The 13,788-nt window shown below is 42.4% G+C and overlaps 1 protein-coding gene across 1 annotated transcript in view; it reads right to left on the bottom strand.

The window, feature by feature from the left end:
* Positions 1–10,361: 10,361 nt before the first annotated feature.
* SNRK (SNF related kinase) overlaps positions 10,362–13,788 on the bottom strand; it is a 52,808-nt gene continuing 49,381 nt past the window's right edge. The window contains exon 6 of the mRNA XM_036762090.1: positions 10,362–12,801. Coding sequence (XP_036617985.1) covers positions 11,622–12,801 — 1,180 coding nt within the window. The 3' untranslated portion in view covers positions 10,362–11,621. The remainder of the gene's footprint in view (positions 12,802–13,788) is intronic.

The raw sequence follows: 13,788 nt of genomic DNA, 5'->3' as shown, positions 1-13,788 counted from the left end.
TTTTTTCATGACTATCAATAGCTTGTATTTTCTTCTGAAACCTGTCTATTCATATCCTTTGGCCATTTATTAATTGGAGAATGGTTCTTACTTTTATAAATTTGGCTCAGTTCCCAATATTTGAGAAATGAGGACTTTATGAGAGAGACTTGATGTAAATTTTTTCCTGCTTCAACCTTTCCTTCTAATTTTGGCTGCATTTGTTTGTGCATATTTATTTCATCTAATCAAAATTACCTGTTTTACTTCCTGTGATTCTCTCTATCTCTTGTTTGCCGTGAACTCTTCCCTTATCCATAGATCTGGCAAGCACATTTTTCCATGCTCCCCTAATTTATTTATGATATCACTCTTTATGTCTAAATCATTTGCCCATTTTGCCCTTATTTCGGTATATAGTGTGAGATATCGGTCTATGCCTGCTTTCTGCCAAACTGCTTTCCAGTTTTCCCAGCAATTTTTGTCAAATAGTGAGTTCTTATCCAAAAGACTTGGATCTTTGGGTTTATCAAACATTAGATGGGCAGCTAGGTGGCACAGTGGATAGAATGATGGGAGTGGAGTCGGGAAGACTTATCTCCCTGAGTTTGAATCTGGCCTCAGACATTTCCTAGCTGTGTGACCCTGGGCAAGTCCCTTCACCCTGTTTGCCTCAGTTTCTTCATCTGTAAAATGAGCCGGAGAAGGAAATGGCAAACCACGCCAGTGTCTTTGCCAAGAAAACCCATGACTGAATGACTAAACAACAAAAATTCTGTACCAAATCTTTTCCACTGATCCATTAGTCTGTTTCTTAGCCAGCACTAGGTTGTTTTAATGATCACTATTTTGTAATACAGTTTGAAATTTGGTACTGCTAGGCCATCTTCTTTCATAATTCTTTCACTGGCTCTCTTGATATTCTTGATCTTTTGTCCTTCCAGATGAATTTTGTTATTATTTTTTCTCACTCTATAAAATAATTCTTTGGTAAGTTTGGCATAACATTGAATAAGTAAATTAACTTAGAATGGTCATTTTTCTTTCTTATATTGGCTCAACCTACCCATGAGCAATTAATATTTCTCCAATTGTTTAGATCTATTTTTATTTGTTTTGTATTTATGTTCATACAGTCCCTGGGTTTGTCTTGGCAGATAGACTCCCAAGTATTTTATATTTTTGGCAGTTATTTTAAGTAGAATTTCTCTATCTCTTCCTGCTGGGTTTTGTTGGTAATATATAGAAATGCTGATGATTTTTTTTATCCTGCAACTTTGCCAAAGTTATTGTTTCAACTAGTTTTTTAGTTGATTCTCTAGGATTCTTTATTTTCATCATATCTTCTGCAAAGAGTGAGATTTCAGTTTCCTTGCTGCCTATTTTTATTCCTTCATTTTCTTTTTCTTGTCTTACTGTTATGCTAACATTTCTAATACAAATATTGAATTAGTGAGTGATGGACATTCATCCTGATCTTACTGGGAAGGCTTCAAGTTTATCCTTTTATAGACAATGCTTGCTCTTGGTTTTAGATACTACTTATCATCTTAAGGCTCCATTGATGCTTATGCTTTCTAGTGTTTTTAATAGGAATGGGTGTTGTATTTAATCAAAAGCTTTTTCTGCATCTATTCATAGAATTTATTGTTGTTGTTTTTTTATTGATACAGTCAATTATGCCTGTAGTTTTCTTAATATAGAACCAGCCTTACATTCCTGGAATAAATCCCCAATTGGTCACAGGGTGTGATCTTTGCAAGATATATTTCTGTATTGCAATGTCTTTGGTAGAACTTTATTTAAAATTTTTGCATCAATATTCATTAAGAAAATTGGCCTTGGGCAGCTAGGTGGTGCAGTGAGTAGAGCACCGGCCCTGGAGTCAGGAGGACCTGAGTTCAAATCCGGCCTCAGACACTTGACACACTTACTAGCTGTGTGACCTTGGGCAAGTCACTGAACTCCAATTGCCCTGCCTTCCCCCCTCCAAAAAAAAAACAATTAAAAGAAAAAGAAAATTGGCCTGTTGTTTTTGATACCTAAACCCTGGCATCAAAACCATATGTTTGTTATAAAAGGAATTTGGTAGGGCTCTTATTTTTTTTCAAATTGTTTATATAATATTGGGATTATTTCTTAAATCTCTGGTAGAACTCAATTGTAAATCTATCTAGGCCTGGGAATTTTCCTCAGGGAACTCATTTATAGGGTGTTCAATTTCTTTCTTCTAAGGGTTATTTAAGTATTCTGTTTCCTTTCTATTAATCTGAGCAGTTTATATTTTTTTGTAAATATTCACTCATTTCACCTAGGTTGTCAGTTTTACTGACATATAATTGGGCAAAAATAACTCCTAATAATTACTTTAATTTCATCTTTACTGGTGGTACATTCATTTTTTTCATTTTTGATATTGGTGACTTGGTTTTCTTCTTTTTAAAATCAAATTAAGCAATAGTTTATCTATGTTCTTGGGTTTTTTCCATAAAGCCAGCCCCTAGTTTTATTTATTAATTCAATGTTTTTTTTACTTTCAATTTTATTAAAATTATTATTTCCTTTGATTTTTCAGGATTTCCGTTTTGGTGTTTAATTGGGGATTTTAATTTTTTTTCCCAGTTTTTTAGTTGCATTCCCACAACTGATCTAATCTTTCCCTATTTTATTGATGTATGTGTTTAGAGATATAAAATTTCCCCTAAGTACTGCTTTGGCCTCATCTCACAAATTGTGGTATGTTGTCTCCTTTTTGTCATTCTCTTTAATAAAATTATTTGTTTTCATGATTTGTTCTTTGATCCACCCACTCTTTAGCATAGGATTTAGGTTCCAATTAATTTTTAATCTGTGCTTCCATGGACTTTTACTGAATGTAATTTTTATTGCATTATGGTCTGAAAGGGTTCATTTAATACTTTTTTTTTTCTGCATTTGGTTGTCAAGTTTTTATGCCCTAATACATGGTCAGTCTTTGTGAAGTTGCCTTGTATAGCTGAAAAAAAGGCATACTCCTTTCTATTCCTATTCAGTTTTCTCTACAGGTTTATCATATCCAACTTTCCTAAGATTCTATTCATCCCTTTAACTTCTTTCTTATTTTATGATTAGATTTATCTAGTTCTAAGAGGGAAAAGTTGAGGTCCCCCACTATTGATAGTTTTACTGTCTGTTTCCTCCTGTAATTAACTTTTCCTTTAAGAATTTGGATGCCATGCCATTTGGTGTATATATGTTTAGTATTGATATTAATTCATTGTCTATGGTACCTTTTAGCAAAATGCAATTTCCTTGCTTATGTCTTTTAATTAGGTCTGTTTTTGCTTTTGCTTTGAGATCATGATTGCCACCCTGCCTTTTTTGCTGCAGCCAAAGCATAATAGATTCTGCTCCAGCCCCTTATTTGAACTTTGTGTGTGTTTCTAGTGTGTTTCTTGTAAATAGCCTATTGTTGGATTATGTTTTCTTTTTTTTTTTTGGTAAATTAAATGCAAATTAAAACAACTCTGAGGTACCACCTCACACCTATCAGATTGGCTAATATGACAGAAAAGGAAATTGATAAATATTGGTGATGTGGAAAATTAGAACACTAATGTATTGTTGGTGGAGTTGTGAACTGATCCAGCCATTCTGGAGAGCAATTTGGAGCTATGTCCAAAGGGCTATAAAACTGTGCATACCCTTTGGTCTAGCAATACCACTACCAGGTCTGTATCCCAAAGAGATCATAGAAAAGGGAAAAAGACCCACATGTGCAAAAATATTTATAGTAGCTCATTTTGTGGTGGTAAAGAACTGGAAATTGAAGGGATGCCCAACAATTGGGGAATGGCTGAACAAATTGTGGTATATGAACGTAATGGAATTATTGTTCTATAAGAAATGATGAACAGGTGGACTTAAGAAAAACTTGGAAAGACTTACATGAACTGATGCTAAGTAAAGTGAGCAGAACCAGGAGAACACAGTACACAGTAACAGCAACATTGTGCAATGATCGACTATGATAGACTTAGTTCTTCTCAGCAAAGCGATGATTCAAGATGTCAGAAGACTCACGATGGAAAATGCTGACCACATCCAGAGAAAGAACTACAGAGTCTGAATGCAGATTGCAGCAGACTATTTCTCACTTTTTATTGTTTTTTCATTTTCGTGGTTTTTCCCTTTTGCTCTGAGTCTTCTTTCACAACATAACTAATGTGGAAATATGTTTAATATGGTTGTACATGTATAACCTGTATCAGATTTTTTGCATTCTTGGAGAGGGGGAAGGGAAGGAGGGGAGGGAGAAAAATTTGGAGCTCAAAATCTTACAAAGATGAATGTTGAAAACTATCTTTACATGTAATTGGAAAAAAATAAAATGCTATTAAGTAAATTTTAAAAAAATTTTTAAACTTAAATACAAAATGAGAAAAGAAAAAATACATTTCCATGTACACAGCAGACTATAAGAAAGGATTCAATATAAAATAATACATTTCCATTTCAAGAAAACCTATATAATAAATACTACACATTGCTTTCAAAGCTGCAGCTTTTTGTTTGTTTGTTTATTTCCTTGTTGGTTTTCTTTTGTTCTCTGCTATTCACTTTTTACTTTATTTTTTCCCCTCCCTTCCCCCACCAACCTAAAAGAACCTTAAGTGTGGATGTATTCTGGTTTCTAATCAATTCTGCTATCCACTTCCATTTTATGGCTGAGTTCATCCCATTCACATTCACACTTATTACTAACTGTACATTTCTCTCCATCTTGTTTTTTTGTTTTCCTCTTGTTTATCCTTTGGTCTCTTCTATCTGGCCTCTCTTTTATCACCACCCCCCTTTCTCTTAACCCCTTCCCCTCTTCCTTCCCTGGTGGGTAAAAATAGGTCTCTATTTCCAATTGAGTGTGTGTATATGTGTATTTTCCCCTCTTTGAACCAATTTAGACGAGACTGAGGTTCAAGCATTTCCTACCCTTCCACCATTGCCCTGTCCACTAAGAAAGCTTTTTTGTATACCTCTTTTATGTGAGATAATTTTCCCCACTCTCCCTCTCCCTTCCCCCTTCTCCTACAGCATCCCTCTTTCTCAGCCATCCATTAGTTTTTACATCATCCCAAAATAACAGACTCACTCCTATTCTATGTAGAATCCTTCTAAATGCCCTAATAATGATAAAGTTCTTAGGAGTTACCTGCATCATCTTCCTATACAGGAGTATAAACAGTTTAACTTTGTTGAGACCCTTATGATTTTACTTTCATGTTTACCTTTTCATGCTTTTCTTGAATCTTGTATTTGAAAGTAAAATTTTCTGTTCATCTCTGGTCTTTTCTTTAGAAATGCCTTAAAGTCCTCTATTTCACTGAATATCCACTTTTTCCCCCTTGAAGGATTATCCTTGGTTAGGCTATTCTTGGTTGTACTCTTAGCTCTTCTGCCTTCTGGAATATCATATTCCAAGCACTCTGCTCCTTGTGTGATCCTAACTGTGGCTCCAGGATATTTGAATGATTTTTCTGGCCATTTGAAGTATTTTCCCCTTGATCTTGGAGCTCTGGAAGTTAGCTGTAATATTCCTGGGAGTTTTCATGTTGGGATCTCTTTCAGGCAGTAGTCTGTGGATTCTATTTTTGTTTTGCCCTCTGGTTTTAGGATATTGAGGCAGCTTTCCTTTATACTTTTTTGTAATATGGCATCTAAGCTCTTTCTTTGATCATGGCTTTCAGGTAGTCCAGTAATTCTTGTTCTTTTTTAGAAGGGGGGGAGGCAGGGCAATTGGGGTTAAGTGACCTGCCCAAGGTCACACAGCTAGTAAGTGTGTCAAGTGTCTGAGGCCGGATTTGAACTCAGGTCCTCCTGACTCCAGGGCCAGTGCTCTACTCACTGCACCACATAGCTGCCCTGTAGTCCAATAATTCTTAAATTATCTCTCCTTGATCTATTTTTGAAGTCAATTGTTTTTCCAATAAGATATTTCATATTTTCTTCTCTTCCCCCGTTCTTTTGACTTTGGTTGTTTCTTGATTTTTCGTGGAGTCGTCAGCTTCCACTTGACCAATTCTTATTTTTAAGGACTTTTTTCTTCAGTGAACTTTTTATACCTCGTTTTCCATTTTGCCAATTAAATTTTTTGAGGTGCTATTTTCTTCAGTGTTGTCTTTTAATAATTTTCTTCCTTTACCCTCATTTTTTTACCTAGGTTTTCCTCTACCACTCTTATTTGATTTTGAAAATTATTTTTTAGCTCTTTCAGGAATTTTGTTGGGCTTCCATGCAATTCATTTTTTCCCTTTGAGGTTGCTTGTAGCTGTTTTTTACTTCATTGTCTTCTTCTGAGTTTGTGTCTTGATCACTGTCACCATAGTAGTTTTTATGGTCAGGTTCTTTGTTGTTTGCTCATTTTTCCAGTCTATTTCTTGACTTTGAATTAAAATTAAAGTTGAGCTCTGTTCCTGACATGGGGTAGAGAGGGGCATCATCCCCAGCTTACTTTTTTTGCATTGTTTTCAGAGAAAGTTCTGGGATTTGAAGGTTTTGGTTCTTCCAAGGTGGTGTGATCTGGGGATAGGTGTGTTCACTGCCCTCCTGATCTTTGCTCTGATCCTTACCCAGGAAAGGCCCCTGATCCTTACCCAGGAAAGGCCCCTGATCCCTTGGGACTGCAATCAATATTGCTCCTTAGGATCCCTGTTGCTCCTCAGGGCTCCTACTCCCTCTTGACTACAAAGTTTTCTTCTCTGCCCTTGAACTGTGATCCAAAGGTGGGTATAGGCAATGAGGTTACCAAACAGTGTCTGGTCCTGCATCCAGTGCTAGCACAGGGGTCCCCTGTAATCTCTTTCTGACTAGCTGCCAGGTCCCCTTACTACCTCTGGCTTGAGAGCTCCCAAAGCTGTTGATGCTTCTGTTACCACCACCTAGTCCCACCACTGGTGTTGGCCCCCATGTATGCTCCCTGTCAGCCCACAGCTCCATCACAGATCTCTCCTCTCAACCTCCTACATTGTCTTGGGCTGAGGGAATGTTTTGCGGTTACTTTTTTTTTTTTTTTTTTGCTCTGCAGCTCCAGAATTTGATTTAAGGCATTGTTTTAAAGTTGTTTGGAGGGGAATGTTGGGAGAATTCACCTGAGTGCTTCTACTCTGCCATCTTGGCTCTGCCCCCAGAAGACCCACCAATGACTTCTTAATGGTCAAATCCAATAGGTTTTTCTCAACTGTCATGCTTTACCTCTTCAGATGACTTTTTACCATCTCCTCTCTGGGCTTTCATGACATTGTTCTCAGTTCTCCTCCCTATCTGACAATTCCTTTCTAGGTCTCCTTTGCAGGACCTTCATTCAGCTCCAGCCTAATTGGGTGGACATGAAGATTCTGTCCTAGGCTCTTTACTTTTTCCTATATACACTCTGTGTGTGACTCTCAGCCCCCATGGGTTCGTTTATTGTCTTCATATTCAGTCTTGACCTCTCTGCTGAGCTGAAAGTCCCACATCACCAGCTGCCTAACAGATTGTTCAAACTAGATGCCCCATGAGCATCTCAAATTCACTGAATCCATGACTTTCCTCCTAAATCTGACTTCTCTATTGCTGTTGATGGTATCAAAGTTCTGATCCTCTCAGCCTCCTCCTCATTAAACTCCAGGGGCTCCCTGTTCTCTCCGGGATCAAATAGAAAATCCTTGGTTTGGCCGTTAATGTCATTCACTCCCTCTTTCCTACCTTTCCAGTTTTGGTGCACTTTCCTCCCCTCCAGGTACCCTCCTGGCCAGTGTCCTGCTCCACCTTCTGACTCCGTCCTTTTCACTGGCCATTCCCTCTGCCTGGAACTCTCTCTTCTCCTGTCCATCTCCTTCCTTCAGGACCCAGCTCAAATCCTACCTTCTGCATGAGACCTTTCCTGGTGTCCCCCACTCTCCCCAAGGCTTTCCCTCTGAGATGACCTCCAACTGATCCTGCATCTATCCTGTACGTACAAGGTTGTCTGCACGTCATCTTCCCCTTTACAATGTGAGCTTCTTTAGGGTGGGGAATGTTTTTGCCCTTCTTTGTACACTCAGCACAGTACCTGCCACACAATAAGTGCTTAATAAATGCTCGGCCAAGTTTGCCACCTCGGTGTCATCCTCAAATCTCCTCACCCCACATATCCAGGCAGATGACAAACTTCTCTACACTCGGGCCCTCACCACCTCTCACCTGGACTCCATCAGCCAATGTGTTCCCCTGCCTCCATTCCATCCTCTCTAGAGCTGCGGAAGTGACTCACCTTCAGCTCAGATCTGTCCCCTGCCCCCCCAAGGCCTCCACACCTTGGCCACTTCTTGACTTTTTCCTCCGCTCTCTGCACCCTTGCCCTGGGATTCTGCTCAAGCTCCACCTTCAGGAGCAGAAGCTCGGCTTGGGTCCCTCCCCACTAGGGCTACCTTGTACCCTCCTTACCCAGTACTATAACCATACATGAGGTCTCCCTTGTTAGAACATGTGCTCCCTAAAGGCAGGACTTCTTTATACAAATACTAGAACCTAGAATTTTGGAGTGAGATAAACCCCCTCAGATGATGAGTCACAACTCTGCTGAACCCCCAGTGCCTATGGACACTCAGCCCAGTGTTCAGTCAGCCACATTAGCCTCCCCTTTAAGGAATTTTGCCCCACCCAAATCAAGGTATAGACAGGCACTGCCTGTTTACTGAGCAAAGACCTACTTGACTAAGATAGGATGGCAGTTCCAACACAGTGTGGAATACCGTTCCACAAAGATCAGTTTGCAAATTGCAGAAATCTGACAGAGAACACCATGTGTGTGCCGAACACCAAGATGTTACTTTATTAATTGGATTTTTTTCCATTTCTGTCACATATCTGTGAATGTTTACACAATGAAAAAATTCAGACAGCTGGAAGCAACTGACCAGATCAGCTGGTATTCCTGTACGCTCTTAACACATCGCAATTCTTACTTGGTGGAGATATTCTGAATTCGGTTCTGTTTGCTAAATCTGTTCATTTTCACGGCTATCCTTAAAATTCGGTGTCAAGATTGTCACATCTTTAAATACAGATAGAATTGTTAGAGGTACATAATTATATATACACACATACAGAAAAATACAAGACTAATTGTTTTCACACAATATTTAATTTATACACTACTGTAACTCTTATGCAACTTTTAAAGACGGCTTTAGGGGTACAAGAAACTGTTTAGAGCAAGTACATAGTTTGGTCCAATATTATCTTAATGTAATGGTTATTCTCTCCCTCCCTTTCATGGGACAACATACCAGGACAGACGACAGACACATGCACAGTCATTCACTTATGAACAAATGGATAAAAGACAACACTCAGACTGACATCTGAACGCCCAGAGGTTCCACCAACCATCCACAACTAAGAAGGCTGTCACACAGCTCTGCAGCATAAATGGTCAACACTGCTGTTTCTAAAGTGAGCACCATATATATATATATATATATATATTTATATATATTTATATACACATCTATATATATACATCTGAATATAAAAACCGTTGGAAACCAAATACATAGGGGTTAGTTAAAAGGTGCCATTCCAAGGCTGTACATAATCACAGGAAAAAAGTATTTACAATACTTGGAAAAGACAGCTGCAACAAAGAGTTTATTGCCAATGCCCTTTATGAGTAAGCGTCTTTCGTACTCACGCCTCGGTGAGCCCCACAGCTTTATTTCTGGCCCTTGAGAAGATCCCTGCTCAAAAGTTTCAAACACACACGTTCTCTGGCTTCACCCATACATCTATTCTCACATCTTTTCAATGCAGAAACACACTGAATGAGCACTGCTGCTCTAAGAGCTAGTCTAGATCTAGAAAGGAGAGTAGGTATTTTCAGCCCTGTCTACTTGGCTGTGTAAAGAGACTGGGGGTTAAGGAGCAGGGTCAAATACATGAACCCATGCCTAGGAGAGTCAGGGAGGCCACAGCAACCAGGACCCAAGATCAAAATCACTTTTCTTCACTCTCTGTCCGCCCTGCCCCCATCACAATCTCTGCTTCCAAGACCCAGTGCACAGCGCACAAAGAGAACACTCCTGCCCTTTCCAAAGAGAAGAACCTGAAACAGGCCACATCCTACAGAACAAAAAGGCGACCAAAAGTGGTCTCCATACGAGAAGAGTCAAAAGCAAGAAGAACTTTGCTATCATTATAGCAAGGAGATGGAATTGAAATAGGAAAGCTTCCCAAAGAAAAAATATGAAAAGGGATTTTTTTTCCCTCTCTTTATCTTGGTGTATGTGTCTATATCTGTGTGTGAGTGTGTATGTGTATGTGTGTATACATGTATATGTGTCTATGTGTGTGTATGTATATACACACACACACACACACACACACACACACACACGCCATGTTGGTTTAGCTGTTCCAACCAGACTACTTTTGTGGAGGACTAAAGTCAAGAACATGGAGGAACAGAAGAAACGGAAGAGAAGACAATACTATTTTCAAACTCCTGCAAAGAGCCAGTGAGGGATTTAAAAAAATATAATTCTGTCCTAATGTTCCAACATAAACATGTACCCCTGTTTAAACCCGTCATTTCTTGTTGAAGCGGCATTCTATGGGCCTAGTGACCACAAGTATCTACATCATCTTAAGGGAACCCTGGTAGAGGCTCGAATTCACACAGTTTATGGATTTCTGTTCTGCCAGGGATGAATCTCTACCTGCAGTTAAGACGTCATTGATTATTGTCATCATATTAAAAAATAAGATTGTCTGCCTACAATAGTAACACACGACTAGGGGAGAGCTCAGTCTCAGCTCCCAGGAAGCCCAGGTCATCTTTCCGGCTTCAGAGTCCAGACTGGATGCAGGCCGGAGCTTAAGACAACGGGTGTGGGTGGGTCTCCCTCTGCAACTGGGAAGGCCACCACCAGGCCTCCGGAGCTCTTATCCCTCCAAGTTCTCAGCATCCCAACATTATTGCTTTGGTTCTAGTTCAGACACAAAGGAGCGTAGGCCACGTAGCCCATAGTTCTGATATCACAGAAGGTCAGAACAGGAAGGAACATTTTCACGAAGAAACAAAAGCATTTTTCTCTCTAGATTATAAGTGCAGAACAGGAAATTTCTAAGTGCTCCATTTACAGGTAGGCTCCAGATACACATTTTAGTTTAATCTGGACCTTCCATATTAAAATTATAAATGTAGAAATTACACCATGAAATAAGACTATTCAGCGGGAAAAAAAAAAAGTGTCGCGGCTAGCAGCATGCACAAAGACCATGCATTGTCATCTCACCGAGCACACAAACGGAAATGGGAAAATGACTGCTCAGAAGCCCATGGCAAAGGACTGAGACAACCACAGGGGTACAGTGAGAGAAGATGGGGTCGTTCACAGCTCTGAACAGCAAGGGGGGAGGGAGGGAGGGAAGGAAGAAGGAAGGAAGGAAGGAAGGAAGGAGGGAGGGAAGGAAGGAAGAGGGGAGGAGAAAAGGAGAGGAGGGACAGGGGAAGAGAAGGAAGGAGAGAAAAAGGAAGGGAAAGAGAAAAAGAAAAGAAAAAAGGAGGGAAAGAGAAAGGAAGAAAGGAGAGAAGGAAGGAGAGAGGGAGTGGTCACAGAGCCAGCGCAGAGTGGGAGAAGCCCCCTTCAGATGACCTGGCAGCAGCTGGCGGGGCTGGAGGCGCACAGCAGGCCCTCCTTGGGGCCACGCTGAATGTTAACTGAGATGGTTTTTTCACACAGAGGTAGTTGTAATACACTGTTTTTTAAGTTCTTGCTCTTAACCCTGTCCAGCCCCTCAGCTGGGCCCACCATGCGATCAGAGAACAATTTGACGCGGGGTCCGGTGGGGGCTGGGCCGGCTGTGCCCACGCACATTCTCCAGGCAGATTTCTCTTGGACTCTCACGCTGGAAAAGGCCCAGGCGCTCTGGGGGTCAAGGATGCAGCCAGCACTGCCACGGATCTGTGCGCCCAGGCACAGGCTCATGAGCTTGAGGCTCTCCACTAGCTCCCCGGGGCCTGCACACCTGCGTGTGGTTCCTGAGGGGCTGGTGCCACCGCCCCCCGCGCTGCCCGAGGGGCTGCCCCCACCCTGGCCGCCCCCATCGGGGCTGGCCTTGTCCAGGCCGCGGTTGCCGTTGGCTGGCCTGCTCTGGCCACCACCGTCACCCTGGCTGCCCGGCGGCCCTTCGCTGCTGTCCCGGCGGTGCCATGAGTAGGTGAAGCCGCTGTCCTTGTCCAGCCGCCGGCGGCTCTCAGAGTCATCGTCGCTTGTCTCTGAGCTGCTGCAGCTCGAGCCACGGCCCTGGCTCTTCCGGCGGTGGTAGCGCTTGTGCACGGTGCCCGGGGATGCTATGTTCATCTTCAGCCTGCTCAGCTTGGGCGGCAGGTTCTCATCCATGTCAAACTCATCATCTGACTCACCCTCCTCAAAGATCTGGTTCAGCACCGGTGCGCTCTTGCGGGACGTGAGGCGGTTGGTGACAGACGGCTTCCGACGCAGGACCACCTGAGTGGAAAGGGATGGGGGCTTCTTGTCCTCTTCATCCTCTTCCTCATCTTCTTCCACACGGAACAGACACTTACGCCCACTCGTGGTGGGCTTGAGGCTCACAGACGGAACCACGGACAGCGTGGGCCCCGCCAGCTCCGGGAGGTCGTCCTTCTTTGCCACCGCGTCCCCAAGGGCTTTGTTCCTGTGGCCATTGAGGACGTTCTCGGCCGTGCGTGCTGGGGACTGAGGGACGGGGGCGTGGGACAGGGGAGACGCTGTGAGGTCATCTTCAAGGTCCTGGGGGACATCAATTTTCGTGGGCCATGACTGCCTATGTTAGAAATGAGACAGAGAGAAATGATTTAGTTAAGTGAAGACATCCACAAAGTACCAGAACCACTGAGAGCAGCTGATATTTCCAGAGCCCTGGAGGCTACAGGCTCCTGGGATCTTTCAGCTGCCCCAGGAGGGCAGGCTGCGGGCAGAACATGGGGAAAGACAAAGGTTCCAGCCTGACTCAGAACTCCCTGTGGAACTGAGCTCATCTACACACATGTGGCCCTCAAACACTGTCCACAGGACTGGCCCCACGCTTGCTGGACCGGTCCCACTGGCTTTGGTGGGTGCTGCTAATCAATCCATCAGCTCTGGCTGAGAAGGGCCGGGGCATGGAAGGTGGGCACGACAAGTGGGAGGCAGCAAGCATGAGATTTCAGAGTAAAGAAGAGCTGAGGTCAAATGCTACCTTCCATGCTCACACCCAGGGGGCCCTGGCTAACCTTTTTCAGCTTCCCTTTCCTCACTGGTAAAACGGGAATGATAGTGGCACTGAGCCAGGGGGTCGCCTTAAGTCTCTACATAAGTGCTAATTACCGTTATCAGTAGACACCAGGGCTAAAGAATAAAGTTTGTTTTGGAAGCTCGATTTGAGGTGGGCACCAACCTGATGGAAGAAATCATCAGACACAAAAGGCATAAAATAAGGCCCTGGAGTCTGGCAGGGACCAGCCATGGGCAGAGCCCTGGGCAGCGGACTCACCAACAGCAGCCTTGGCTCTCTACCACTCAAGGATTAACGGTCATTTTTATGGCATCCTTGACCTCACATTTAAAGCCACCAAGCCAGAGAAAGAAATGCACTTCTATTTGCATGCAGAAAAACCCGTTTTCCTAACAATTAGAAACATAGCAAGCTATGGTGGCTCGGTGTCAAAAATGGGTTTTAGATTCCCCAGTGAGCATGGAAGGCACCTGCATCAACTCCTCCTGGAACCCAGGCTCTGCCGGCCCTTCCCTTCTAGGCAGATGACGCACTGAC

This window comes from Trichosurus vulpecula, chromosome 5 (assembly GCF_011100635.1).
Source record: "Trichosurus vulpecula isolate mTriVul1 chromosome 5, mTriVul1.pri, whole genome shotgun sequence".
In the NCBI taxonomy this organism is placed as follows: Eukaryota; Metazoa; Chordata; class Mammalia; order Diprotodontia; family Phalangeridae; genus Trichosurus; species Trichosurus vulpecula.
This window is presented reverse-complemented; position numbering and strand designations above follow the sequence as displayed.